The sequence below is a fragment of the Bos javanicus genome, chromosome 10, assembly GCF_032452875.1.
Source record: "Bos javanicus breed banteng chromosome 10, ARS-OSU_banteng_1.0, whole genome shotgun sequence".
Taxonomy (NCBI): Eukaryota; Metazoa; Chordata; class Mammalia; order Artiodactyla; family Bovidae; genus Bos; species Bos javanicus.
The window spans coordinates 79,931,863-79,946,182 of NC_083877.1; the positions used below are offsets into that span (position 1 = coordinate 79,931,863).

The 14,320-nt window shown below is 51.0% G+C and overlaps 1 protein-coding gene across 5 annotated transcripts in view; it reads left to right on the forward strand.

Moving 5' to 3' along the window:
* RAD51B (RAD51 paralog B) overlaps positions 1-13,065 on the forward strand; it is a 734,863-nt gene extending 721,798 nt beyond the window's left edge. For all 5 annotated transcript variants that reach the window (XM_061429216.1, XM_061429215.1, XM_061429213.1 and 2 more), the window contains one exon: positions 12,808-13,065. In XM_061429216.1, coding sequence (XP_061285200.1) covers positions 12,808-12,881 — 74 coding nt within the window. In that variant the 3' untranslated portion in view covers positions 12,882-13,065. The remainder of the gene's footprint in view (positions 1-12,807) is intronic.
* The last annotated feature ends 1,255 nt before the right edge of the window (positions 13,066-14,320 follow it).

Genomic DNA, 14,320 nt, shown 5'->3' on the forward strand with positions numbered 1-14,320 from the left:
CCCAGAATCCAACCATCTCTTATCACCTCGATTGCTCCTTTGCTGGTCAAAGTGACCATCATCTCTTGCCTAGATTATTGCAAAAGCCTCCAGCTGGTCTCTGCTTCCAGCCTCCCATGCCTCCCTTCAAACTATTCTCATCACCACAGCCAGAACGATTGTTTTTAAAACACAAACCGATCGTGTCACATCTCTGCTCAAAGTGTTCCGGGCCTTCCAGCCTCACTGAGAGTAAAGGCCAGTGTGCTTATGGTGGCCTGCAGGGCCTGCCTGGTGGCCGGCTCTACTCCTCCCCTGCCTCTTCTTGCCTTCATTCTCTGCCCTGCACACTGGCCTCTGTGTCCTTCCTCCTGCGTGATGGGCTTGATTCCACCTCAGGCCCCTCTCCTTGCTGATCCCTCCGTCTGGAATGCTTTATCCCCTAGATCTTTGTAGCTAGCTCCTCATTTCAGGTTTCCAAATTATCAGCTTTTCAGAAAAGGGTTTGTCACCTCCCTCCAGAGAAGAGCAGCCTTGTCACCCCTCACTGCTTTATTTTTCTCTCTAACACTACTGTCACCAGATAGATGGTGTTTGTTTATTAGTCATCTCCCCCTCAACACATGCACACACACAAATAAGGACTTTGTCTATTTTCTCCAAACCTATATCCCCAACACTTTGAATAATGCCTTCCATGTAGTGAAGTGAAGTGGAGCAAATTGAAGTGAAGTCGCTCAGTCGTGTCCAACTCTTTGCAACCCCATGGACTGTAGCCTACCAGGCTCCTCTGTCCATGGGTTTTTCCAGGCAATAGTACTGGAATGGATTGCCATTTCTTTCTCCAGTAGCTCTTCCCAACCCAGGGATCGAACTCAGTTCTCCTGCATTGTAGACAGATGCTTTACTGTCTGAGCCCCCAGGGAAGACATCCATGTAGTGAGTGCTCCATTAAGTATTTAATAAGTGAATGAATGAATGATTTGTCCTCGGGGGTAGGATCAAAGCTGAGGGAATGTTGGGTGTGGAATTTGTTTTGCTTTGTGGGATTTCAAGCTGGTCCAGTGGGTCATTCTCATCAGGCAAACTCCTAACAAGCTCACTGAGCCTCCTGATGCTGTGGGGTGGGGTGTGTCATCAGCACGTAGTCGGACACACTGCTGCCCTTGCAGCAGAATGCTGCCACAGCTGTTGAAACTCGTCGCTAATGGAAGTGAAAGCCGAGAAAGCAAAAATGAGCAAAGCAGTGTGCCCTCAGAGAGAGTGTGACATGGCAGCCTTCATGGGGGTTTCAGAATGTGCCAGCCCCACTCCTACATGACCTGATACACAATTAGCTAAAAACAAACCATCACATCTGAGCCCCAGGTTTTGAATGTCTTTTGATAACCTCTCTCCCTGAAGATTATATCAAATTATAGGGAAAAGTCGTGGATGATGAACTGCCAAGGTCAGGATGGAAGGAGTAGGTCACAGGACCAAAATCCAGAAAGGTGTTCAGAGAAAATAGTCTGGATTTAGACACTGTACCCAACGCACGTACCTTCCAACACATGACGGATCAAAGGGTGATCAGAGACAGGAGGAGAGGAGAGTGCGCTGGAGGAATAACTAATACATTTATGTGTCACCCTACCCCAGACCTAACTCTTGGGAAGTACTGGGATAGTCAGTGATCTGGGTTGCAGGCTTAGCTTCCCTCCAGCGGGACCGCCCCCACTTGCCCTTCGTACACCTGGCCTCGCTTCCTCGCTTGCCGCAAAAACACAAGGATCTTAAGGCAGATCCTTCAGAGCCTCTCCTGCAAGGAAGCAGCCCCTAATCTGCTTCAAGATCTTTGTCCAGCTGCTTCCAAAGTGCCAAGCTACCCCTCTGCCTCACTCTGGCTACCGCCCATGGAGACATAGGCCCCCTGCCAGAGTGGGCCAGAGGAGGGACCTCTTAACTTGGCACTTAAGCTTCTCAGACAACAAAACAAGATAACTCAGAGATTTCTCTTATCCAAGGAGCACAAGGCCATAAGCAGGTCCACTAGATCAAAGGCTCGACACCTGCCTGAGCTTCTCTTTAACTGAGTCCCGGGAGCCAAGCTGCGGGTTTCTGTTTCAGGGTAGCATTGCCAGATTTGGCCAATGAAAATAGAGAAGGCCCATTAAAATTTGAATTTCAGGTAAATAGTGAATGACTTTTTAGTTTAAAAGCATGTTCCGTATAGTATTGGGCATATACGTATGCTGAAAAATCATTTCCTTGTTTTCTGAAACCCCAGTTGCATTTGGTGTTCTCTATTTTATCTGACAACCCTATCTGCATGGTTTCTAAACATACCAGCCACACCCCAGTCAGCCTGGATAGATCTGGGCCTGCAGCATGGGACACAACTCTTGACCCCAGTTTCTGTTCCCCACACACATCCCTTCCAATGGAGCTGGCTGGCCATCCATCAGGGGAGAGAGGAAAGAAAATGCTTGTTGTACACACCTGACTTATATAATGTTACAAATCAACATGATCTCAATTTATACATGGATGCATGAAAGAAATGAAAAAAGAAAATGCGAAGAAGAAACTGCTCATGGCATTGTGCTCCCCAAAGTCAAGGGCACCGGGATCTGTGAAGTGCCTTGTTCAGATAATATACCCGGGAAGAGGAGGTGGCCAGGGAGGGGTGGCCACAGGGAGCAGAAGCAGGAGAGAGGGAAAGGGCCCAGTAGGGCCAGCGTGGAGCTTTGAAGGGGTTTCCGGAAGGTACCACCTGGGAGGCACTGATTTCCTGCAGAGCAGCTGCGAGCCCTGCCCTCCCTGAGGCCTCAGCTGGCTCCCCCTATCCCAGGACAAAACAGAGCCTGAGCTCTGGGACCCTCTCATTTCCCCCTTTAAATTCATCGTCTCTCCATCCTCAGCCCCCTCAATGTTCTGGAAGGTGGTGGACATGGACACCTTGTGGAAAGTTCCAGACATGGCAGAGGCCCCACCGCTCTATCCCCCACCCTCATGTCCTGCTCATAGACCCACTGTGGTCTGACTGGAGGGTAGTACCCAGCACACGTTGGTCTCCCAGGCTCAAATCCCCATCCCTGCCTTGTCCTAGCTGTGTGACCTTGGAATACTTAGCACTCTGCCCGTCTGTTTCCATCAGCAAATGGGGACTCGAGTCAGGATGAAATGACTTAATACTCAGGAAGCACAGTGACCAGCCCAGAGAAGGTGCTGTTAAACACTTGGGCTTGTTTTCTATCCCTGCTTCTCCCAAAGGGCCACCTCGATCACGCTTGCTGATTATATTCTTGGTTCTCGCCTTCTCGAGCCCCTCGCTGCCCCTGACATGCGCCTCCCACTATCTCCTCTCGTGGCGTCCATGTTGCTTGCCCTGTGACTGTGCTTCTCCGCCGCTGATATCTCTGCTTTCTTCTCAAGGTCCTTTACCTCCTTCGGACTCTTCTAACCAGATCCATTTCTCCAAGGTTCTTTCTAGGCATGATTGTGCTCTCATCTCTGATCCCCTTCCCTTGGAGCTCTCCAGTAACAGATGGGAATGCTAAGAGAGTCTAGCCTTGGACACACACAGAAAGTTCTGCATGGGACACAACCACTGTGTTTCCACGGTCATCTCTGCAGACAGGCATCTGAGCCTCAGTAAGGTGAGGGAGCTTCTGTGTTTGACTTTCTACCCTGCTGGAGGATATGTAATCTTTTCCATGGGCATTAACTACTTTTCCAATAGTAATTGCAATGACAGTGTGGTTTTTTGGAGGAGAAGGGATGGATGTCTTCTGACTGGGTTCACAGGCAATTCTGTATTGAACAGTCTGTCTTTAGGATGGGGTGGAAGAAGGACATTCAGAGTATAACAGACGATCTGTGCAAAGGCACAGAGTAAGAGACAGAAGGGACTGAGAGGCCTTGGTGCTTATATAGAAATTTCAGGCCTCACTGGTGGAGACACAGAACATGGGGGAAGCTAAGGAGACCCTCCAGGTTCCCTCAGAATTACTCAGGGGCCGAGTTTGCCTCCCAGTAAGGCAGACCCTGCATTCTCCCACAGGATCCCTACGATCAATACGTGATCAAGGCCAGAGTAACATACCTGGTAGACTCTCTGTGGGCCTGGGCTCCGTGTCGCTGTGCCTTCTGAGACTGACTGCAGGGAGAGGGGCGATTCACCGAGGCCTGGCCTCCATTGGGTTTGCCCATAAGCTTGCCTAGGGTACCTGCAGGTCTGCCAGGAGGGGATGAGCTCATCCGAGACTAGGTGATCCTTAATAGCCTTGCAAGTTGAAGGAAGGACTGTAAAATTGGTAGGAAACTTAGACTCATCCTCTAACATTTGGAATCCAGCCATGAATACAACAGAGGCCTGCTCTCACACGTCTAAATATAGGAAAGTACAAATCAAGCTAACAAACTATTAAATATCATGTTCTCTCCTCTTACCCTTGACAAATACACCTTCATGACATCCTGAAGGCCAAGTTTGAATTTAGAATTTGTGGACTCCTTGGAGTTCCCTACTGTATTATGGTGGCCTAAGCAGAGGGCTGGCTTCATAGCTTGGCTCCGTCTGGTAGGGTCTTGAGTGCACACGTTTGTACACTCAGCTCACATCTTCAAGCTCCAGGTCCACACACACACACACACCACCCAAAGCCCACCACTTGGTCACCGCTGAGGGTCATAGGTATGCATACCGTAGCACAGTCTACTCTTGTTGGCAAGTCAGGCATAGGTTAGAGATCTGCACTGACCTTGGGATTAAGCTCAGGGAATTGAGCAGGAAACTCCAGGGTCTGAGTACTTGCAGCTAGGTCTGGAGCAGAGCATGTGTGGGTTTGGGGGGAAGTGTCCCTTTACCCACATGGACTCCTGGCTCATGGCTGCTGGACTGTGGCTGGAGGAGAGCAAGAAGACCCCTAACTTGTGGGCCACAGCAAGGGCCACTCTTGTCCCTGGATAGGGGTGCCCACTGAGGGGGAAGGTAGTCAATGAGGAAGAGCCTCCAGATTTCCTAGAAGAGTCCTCAGTGCGCTCAGGCATCTCCCTGTCCCAGACTGGGCATCTGTCCGACACCTCGTGCCTCGGGGTCATTCAGGTGTCACCGTCTCACGCTCCTGACACAGTAGGGAACTTGTTTTTCTCTTCTCTCACTCCCTGACTCTAATCCTCACCAGCCTGTGCCACTTGGCTGGCCTCCTTGGCAGAAAGGTGACAAAAGGAAGTGTCTCTGAAGAGTCAGATCCCTCAGCCAGAACTCAAGCCTCCTTGGGGCCGGGTGAGCCGATGGTTGAGGGCCCTGACCTCCAATCACGGACCCTGATGTCTCTCGCCTCCCACTGCTGGGGTGTGGGTGGCATCACTCAGAGTAGGTTCACCAACAAGAGAAGCAGGAGCTGTCACACTGCTGAGAGCAAGCCTCCACTCTCCTCTCCTGCACTCTCGCTGCTCCCCACTGCCTGGACTGCCCATCTTCATCAAGCCTTACCTTCTAGTGTTTCTCAACATCTACTTTGACTCCAGCCAGCTCACCTCCTCCCCTGCTCCCAACAACTGCTCATCTGCCCCCAGCTCATCAACTTTCTCCTGTCCAAATCCCTTTCATTCTTCAAGGTACACTTTAAATTTCACCTCCATGAAAGCTTCCCAATACTTCCATTAATCCTCCTGATTTCTCACCTGCATGGTTTACCACCTGGACCCCACATTTGGCCCATGAATTATATTCATGTAGCACTTTATACCATTCGATGTTACTATGGACTAACTAACAGGACTAGAAGAGACCCTAAAGACCATCTCATCCAACCCTCGCTTTTTGAAGATGAGGAAATCAAGAAAAACAGGTTCTGTAACTTACCCAGGCTGAAACTCTTGAAATGACACTAAAACTACAGTCAGCTCTCTTAACCTAATGCAGGACTTCCCCACATCCCCTTGCTGCCCCTCTACATGGAATTTTGTGTCACCCACAAGCTGGGGCTGTCATGCAGGGCAATCACATGATGTACTGATCAGTTGGGCACATGGTGCCTCCCCTTTACCAGCAGGACAGAGCCCAGACCTGCAGCCCACCAGTAGACCCCATGTATTTCAAGTTCCTTGCTATCCATTTTAATAACCACCCAGCCAAAAAAAAAAAAAATGTGATTACCAGAGGTCCCTTGGATTTTCTCAGACCAGCTCTGATTTCCTGCTGTATCCCCTTTAATTCAAAAAGAATAAGCCCAATTCCTACTCCACCATGGCAGAAGGCCAGCTTCTCCTGCTGCCAATCCCCATAATCCCTTACATTTTCATTTTGGAAGACCAGAGCGCATCTTAGCAAGCCTCTCCTCTGTCTTTCCCAGGGAGAGACGAGAAGGTAAGAGGCTGGCGGGCCACAGCCAGGACGGGCACTGAGTACACAGCCAAGGAGGGCCTGAGTGGAGGGGCCCAGCTTTCACAGAGGGCGGGGAGCAAGGGGAGAACAGACTAGGGGCAGAAGATCCGGGAGTGGCGGGGCAAGGATGACCTGCCCAAAATAAGGCCCCTAAACTCCAAGCCAATCACCCCATTCAAAACCAGCCGGAATAGGGCAAAACAAGCATTTTTCTTTTCTCCCTTCTGCTCTAGCTGCCCTGCTCACTGCAAGGAAGAAAGATAGAATAATGAGCCACGTCGTCAGAGAGTGACACCCAAGCAGCTCCGGAAGGCCGTGGGCAGACGCCTGGCTGGGTGGCTAGCTTTCTCTGTTTTCTGGTAGAGGTTTTACAAATATTCGGAGAGTTTGATCTGAGGCTGGTGGTGGGGAGGCAAGGGGAGCAGCAGAAGGGGGAGATAACTCAGCCCACAGGGGTTCTGGGACCTCTCCGAGGCCTGCTTTTCATTAGCGTCTCCAAGACAACGGCCCATCCACGGCAGATCCCCTCACTCCCTGCAAAGCGTCCTCAGCGCATGACGCCTTTCCTTGAATAGTGAATCTGCTGCGATCAGCCTTCCTCCAAACCCCCTCCCCTCAGCCTGCACCTCCTAGGCTGGAAAAGAGAAGAGAATTATGGGGGAGATTGAAGTCCAACTCTCAGGCTGTTGTGGAGAGACAGAGCCTCAATCTTCCTGCTCCAAGGGTGATGATTGACCCAGGGGGCAGTTGGAGGCTGGGTGGTAATGAGTTTGGGATAACCAGGCTGCAGCAGCACCTCAGTTTCAGTCCCTCCTCCACTTTGCACACCCAGCCTTAACTCTCATCTCCTCCCTGTCTGACCTGACCTTTCCCCTCCGCACATACATTTATTCTTGATCAGGGCAAACGTTTGCAGAGTTCCCAAGGAACAACCTGGCCAGTCATTGTGCTGATAAGTTCCAGATGCCCATGGAAGCACAAGCCCATGTGTGTCTCTGGTTTTCACCAAGATGTCCAGTGGGTTCTAAAAGGGTGGTGTCAGGGAGGCTGGCCAGGGAAGAAAGGGAGGTCCATGTTTGCAAGTCAGTGTGAGAGTGGGCAAGTCTACCCAACGAGGTGGCCGTCTCACCTTGGAGAGAAGAGAGCTGGGCTGGGTGATCAACATGGCCTGGGAGGAATTGTAGACTCAGAACCTGTAACCCCAGCATCGCAGACACTTGGCATTTTCTCCATGCAACTCCATTTCTCTACTTAAAGATCAGCTCCCTCTAGCTGTGGGCTCCATGGGGCTACAGGCAGGGACCCCTGGTCTCTGCTACACACCTGTGCCAGCCAAGCACCTGTGTGTGGCCCTCGGTAACGCCTGTTGAAAGGAGAGTTGTCGGCAGATAGACTGCAGGGTCTGGGATTTCTGGGTTGTCTTTCTAGCCTGTCTTTGTGCTCCTGAGCAGACCTGAGCCCCAGCCTCTCCCAGCCCCTCCTTTCTGTGGAATGCAGGTCACCCCAGCCCTCCTGAAAGGTCTGTACTCAGAGCCAGCCCTGGAGGCCGGGGCGAAAAAGCCAGAGAAGGTCCTCCTGGCTACAAATGGAGCAGAACCAGGAACCCGAGGCATGCGGCTCAGACAAAAGCCACTTCTGCCTTCTTGCTTGTGTTCTTTTTCCCACCAAGATTGGCCCTGGAGGAGCAAACCCCGAGTTCCTCTGCTAGTCTGAGCAGGAAATTCCTGTCAGCTCGTGGGAGAGACCAACCGGGGGAGATATCATCACGTCGATTTCCCCTGAGATACAGGATCGTATCAAAGTCTTATCCTGGCCCTGGGGAGCGACTACTCCCTGCCACCATCCCCTCTGTGGCTCTCTCAAGCAGACCCTGCCAGTCTTCCTCACCCGGAGATGATGTTAGGTTTTCGGCAGTCACCCAAGGAGCAAGGAGGAGTGAGATGATTAACAGTAATTAAGCGTAGCTAACTGGGACACATGGGTGGTTTTTGGGTGCATTCTGGTGGCAAAGTTGTATCAAAGAGGCCGGGACATGCCAGCCCCAAGGGCACAGATAAGTATGGATTAAAGAAGGCAGGGGGATGAAGATCCTTGCTCCTCACATGTGATCCAGGGGCCTGCAGCATGGCCATCAGCCGTAGCTGGCTACAGGGGCAGAATCTCAGGCCCCTGCTGAATCAGGAAATATGTTTTAACGAGATGGCCAGCGGATCCAAGGCACACTTGAGTCTGAGACACATTGGTGCACAGGAAGGGACATGGGGTGCTTCCATCTCTGACCCCACGGATTCTAGTCCAGATCTGCCAGTCGGTAACTGTGTGACATTAGGTAAGTGAAACCCTCTCTCTGAGCTTCAGTTTCCTCATTTGAAAGCAGAAATACTGTAGTCTGTCCTAAAGGTTTGACTGACGTGACATGGGGCTTGGCACCAGTAGGCTCCAACCCTAGTAAATCGTTGTTGTTTGCTGTTTAGTCACTCAGTCACGTTCAACGTGTGACCTTATGTACTGTAACCCTCCAGGCTCCTCTGTCCATGGAATTTCCAGGCAAGGACACTGGAGTGGGTTGCCATTTCCTTCTCCAGGGGATCTTCCTGACCCAGGGATCGAACCTGTGTCTCCTGCATTGGCAGGCGGGTTCTTTACCACTGAGCCACCAGGGAAGCCCCTAGTAAATGGTAGCAGCACAGAATTGCTTGCTCGGAGAACAATAATAATATCCTTGGCTTCCCCAGGCCAGCTACCCAGGAGGCTGGGATTCAGCCAGACCTCTTGCTGTTATTTCACTTTTGCATTTTCTAGAGAGGATCTATAGACCTCCAATCATGAATCCTGAAGCCAATAGTCATAGCCTTTCATCTCCAGTTTCCCCATAAGTGAAACTAGGACATGAGTGCCCTCGTGGTGGGATGGATGCTGTGGGTGTAGGAGCTGGAGTATGTGGCCAGGCAGGGCCAGGCTGAGAGCTGGGGCTTCTAGGAAGAGATGACACCGCCTCTGACTTTGGCAATGGAACCTTATGAACAGCACTTCAACCATTTCCCACGAGCAAGTAGTACAGAGTCTGGGTTTCATTTCTTTTATCATCTCTGTGTTTCCTTGAGACACTATAGGATTCCCATATGGTTGAGGGGGTCGACCCACTCCCCTATGTCCTATCTTGATGTTTCTGTAGCAGTATTTCCCCCCCACTTTCCCAGGATAATGTAATGGGGTCTACAGGGAGCTCGAGGTCTTTCTGAATGCTGGGCTCACAGAACTGCTTCCCCAGTAATGCTTGGCTGAAGTTACTTTTCACTTTAGTTTCAGGGAGAAGAGAGAAGGACAGTCCCCAGGTATTCCCTGGAATGTGCTGGCTGATGACCTGGATGAGTCATTTAACCTTTCTAAGCCTCAGTTTCCTCCTAAGATGAAAATATTAAGTCAAAGAAATGCCCCAAAGATGCCAGACAAGTCTTTACCCATTCCAGGGATGATGGGATTGCTGAGGGATTAAATGAGGTGATACTGATAAAGAACATGGTCCAGAGAGGGATATATATGGTCAGTACATGCTAGCTGCCCTTTCTGTGGGTTGTTGGAAGAGGTAGGCCTCAGACAGTTGGCCCCGGGCAAAAATCACAAATAAGAGAGTGGCCTCCATTTGCAAACAGCAAAGCCAGCCTTCTGGTTCCTGTACAGGTCAGCAACTGACCCTTCCCTCCCCTACCGTCATATTTCTTTCTTTCACACAGAAGTTGAGACTTGTGGCTCGCCAGGCAACCTCAACGAGTTTAAAGCTTGAAATCAATATACTCTCAAAACTGCTGTCACGTCCCTGCCCCCATGACTGTCGCAGGCCCCTCCTAACCTGGGGATGGCTCTCCCTCCCTCTCCTCCTGTTTCCTCTCCTGCTGGAAGCCAGGCCGGGGCTGAGCCCTCGAGAAGGTATCTCCGCTGCACGTATGCTGGCCCCAGGGGCCCTGCACGGGGCGGACGGGGCTCGTCCTGATCCAGCACAGACTCTCCTCTTCCTGGGTTTGTTAGAAGCCTGACCAGGCCCCCGAGTCTTATGACTTCAACAGATGTTTCTGCTTAAGCAGCCCTGGCATCTTTATGGCCTGTTTTTTCCATTCTTGCTTCTCTTCCTCTGTCCCAGCAGCCCTGAACGCAATTTGGACTTCATTTTCTTTCTAATGGTTACAGGGATAGAAAGGACTATTTTTTTTTGTTTTTCATGTGTTCCCTTTTACTTAGCTTTTCAAGTGACACCCATACACACCCCCCCGCCCCCCACCCCCACACACACTCCATAGGCAGGCAGATCTGTGCTGCCGGTGTGCATTTGTCAACATTGCGCTGACATTTATTTTCACTTCAGACTGAACCCCAATTCAAAACTTCCCTCCCTGCCTCCACCAGCATCTCACATTTATCCCCTCTGTGTCCCCACATGGATCACCCCAGGGCCCCTGATTAGCGTGTCTTCCCAACTGCTGATTCTGAAAGCTTGTGCTGGCCTCGGGCTCTGGCCTGTCCCTCCAGTGAGACGTGAAGAGCCGCGTGTCTGTCCGGCTCTGTGGGTCTGGGAAGGTTTTGCCATCTGATGGAGGGAAAGCTAAGAATACAGTGACCCCGTATCTCGTCAAACTGCCTGGCCAGCCGGTCTGCCCAGGCTCAGGTGGGGCCAAGGTGACAGCTGTTAAAAAATGGAGCCAGTTTTCCACGGGTACGTGACAAGCTTGAAACCAGTCTGGCCACTCTTCACGTCAACACCTATAATTCCACCTGGCTTGCCACCATTACAGGGTGTTCCCACCCACTGGCCCTATAGGGCTTGGGGTCACTTGCCTTGAGTCTGGTTCCCAGAGCAAAGAAAGCCTGGAGACTGCAGGTGCTCCGCCAAAGGCTGGTCTGTGTCGAAGGCCCCTAGGGCTCAGAACCCTTGATCTCCTCCCAAGACTGCAGTGCAGAGCTGGATTCCTCCTCTGGGCTCCTACCACGGGTGTGGACAGATCTACGTGGAGTGCTGAATGTTGACACCACCTGCTGCCTCACCTGGTTGCCCATTGCCTAAGAAGTGCGTGTGTGCGTGCTCAGTTGCTCCAGTCGTCTCTGACTCTATGCAACCCCATGGACTGTAACCTGCCAGGCTCCTCTGTCCATGGGATTCTCTAGGCAAGAATACTGGAGTGGGTTACCATGCAGTCCTCCAGGGGATCTTCCTGACCCAGGGACTGAACCCAGGTCTGCCGCATTGCAGGCAGATTCTTTACCATTGAGCTACCTGGGAAGGCCCAAAGAAGTGCATCCAATGTTAATTCCTCCAGGTCCCTGCAGCCTTTCTACCTGAGTGTCTGATATACTGACTCACCTCTCAGGACATGTTTAGAGCTGAGCTAACCATCAAGGACCGCTCTCGTGAGCCATCTTCTGCTGACCGTGGGGGAGGGGGAGTCATCAGGATGTCCCATCTTCAATGCCCTTACATGAAGGGCCTTTTCAGAAGGACAATGACAGGGGCCTGAGCTCAGCCTCATGAAGTCCTTACTTGGTGACTGCTCCACTTGAGAAGAGCCAGCCAGCCAGCCTCCCCTACTCTCTCCACTGTGGTCCTGTCACCATATATATTACATGCATCGCCATTCTCTTCTCACCTTCCTATTGACACAAGTTAAAACCCTGATTTCTATTTCTTCATGTTTTGGAGGCTGAGTTGTGACACCCTCCCCACAGTGGATTAAGGGAGGCTGCTCAGGGAAGTCAGCCACAGAGGGGTGAGCTTGGGCTTCAATAACAGGCTGACACGTACATGAGGGCTGCGGGGAGAGGAGGAAGGAGGAAGCCCTGGAAGCAGGGGTGAGGGGTGACGGTCCCCCACGCAGCTCTACTGAGCTGGGCATGCAGAACGGCAGCCACATGCTTCCAGCAGGGTCCTGTGGATGCCCCCTGCCGTTTGCTTCCCTGTCACACATATTCACCAATGAAGAGGGAGATGGGAGCTGGCTCCTTGGCTTTTCCATTCATATGACCCTCCAGAATTCCCCTCCAATGTAGACATATCTCCAGAAACAACTCTATGGTAATGTCATAACCAGAGATCCTGCTGATGGTTCAAAATCAATTCAACATCAACAGCCCCGTTAGTCTGAAGCCGTCCTTCCCTGAGTGTTTGCCTCGCTGTGTGTATGTGAATGGTGGGGGAGGTGAGTGGGGGAGAGGGGGTGGCTTGTTTCATTTCTGCTGCTCTCCAGGGTCCCCCAAATCAAATGTCTGCAACAGCATCTCTCTCCTTGTCGCTGAGGAACACTGGGTACCTGCATCCATGTGAGGCTGTGGCTCTGCCCAGGAAGATCTTTGGGGATCTCCAAGAGCCATTGGATTGGGAATGCTGAGCCCTGGGGAAGTGGGACTGTCTGGCCAGCCAGATACCCAGCATAGCCCTCTGGTCACTTCCCTTTTTCTCCTGTCACTAGGGGATCCCTCCAGAGGAATGAAGCCTGGAAAACTAGAACTGTGTGGAGCCAGACAAGATACAGGTGGCAAGTGACCTCCAGACGGTCAGAGAAAGCCCACCCTCCGTGTTCTCTGGAGGTCTCCTTCCCAGAGGGACCTGGCCGAGCCCTTCTTTCTGGACAGCTGTGATGTCGTGTCTCTTCTATCCCAGGAGTGAGGAAATGGATGCTTTCCTCATTCTTCAAGAACCAAACCTCCAAAAAAAAAAAAGAACCAAACCTCCAGGCTTTCCTGGCAGTCTAGTGGTTAAGAATCCACTTGCCAATGCAGGGGACAGGGGTTTGATCCCTGGTCTGGGAGGATCCCACACATCTGGAGCAGCTAAGCCCATGTGCCACAATTAACCCAGCACTCGAGAGCCCACGTGCTGCAACAACTGAAGCCCATGCATTCTAGAGCCTGTGCTCCACAGCAAGAGAAGCCACCACAGTGAGAAGGCTGTGCATGGCAACTAGAGAGTAGCCACGACCCACCACAACCAGAGAAGGCAACGAAGACCCAGCATAGCCATAAATAAACAAAAAAGTCCTTAAAAAACAAAAGAAGCAATCCCCCTTCCTGCCTTAGGAGGCCCTGCTTTCATGGTTGATAAGGGAACAGCAGAACCCCCAGGCCTTTATTCCACCATATATGTGAGGGTAATGATGCAGTAAGGATGGGGTGTTCAAGGGAAGGGAGAAAGGAGCAAGCAGGTCTTTCTGGAATATCCAAGGTAGGTCTCTGTTGCAAGGAGAGAACTAAGTGACCCTCGTGCTTCAAATATATGCACCCCAGTTTTCAAAGAACCACGGTAGTAATACTAATAATTTTTTGACTGTCATTCAGGGAGATCTTTCTCTATGCCAAGCATTTAGCATATATTTATGTCATTTAATTCTGTGAGGTACCTATGGGGTACAAGTATTGTTATGTCATTTTTCAAATGAGAAAACAAATATTGAAAAGTTAGGTCAATTGCCAATGATCATGGATCTGAGAAGTGGCAGAGCCAGAATTAGACTCCCAGCTCCTGACCCAGAGCCCACAGTCTTTACCAGGCTGCTCATCCACCTGTATAGAGGAGTGACAATATCTACATGGATAATAGCAACTGTTTACATTTACAGAATGGGCTTCCCTGGTGGCTCAGTGGTAAAGAATCCACTTTCAATGCAGGAGACTCAGGTTCAATCCCTCAGTCGGGACGATGCCCTGGAGAAGAGAATGGCAACCCACCCCAGTATTCTTGCCTGGAGAATTCCATGGACAGAGGAGCCTCACGGGCTATAGTCCACGGGGTCACAAAGAGTTGGACATGACTGAGCAGCTAACGCTTTCACATTTGCTGTGTACTTGCCACGTGCCAGATTCTGTTTTATGTGCTTTATATAGATTCACTTAATTCATTGTCACAAAACTCTATTTGCTATTATCTCATTGTACAGATGGGCAAACTGAGGTACGGAGCATTTCTATACTGATTTCCTTCCACAA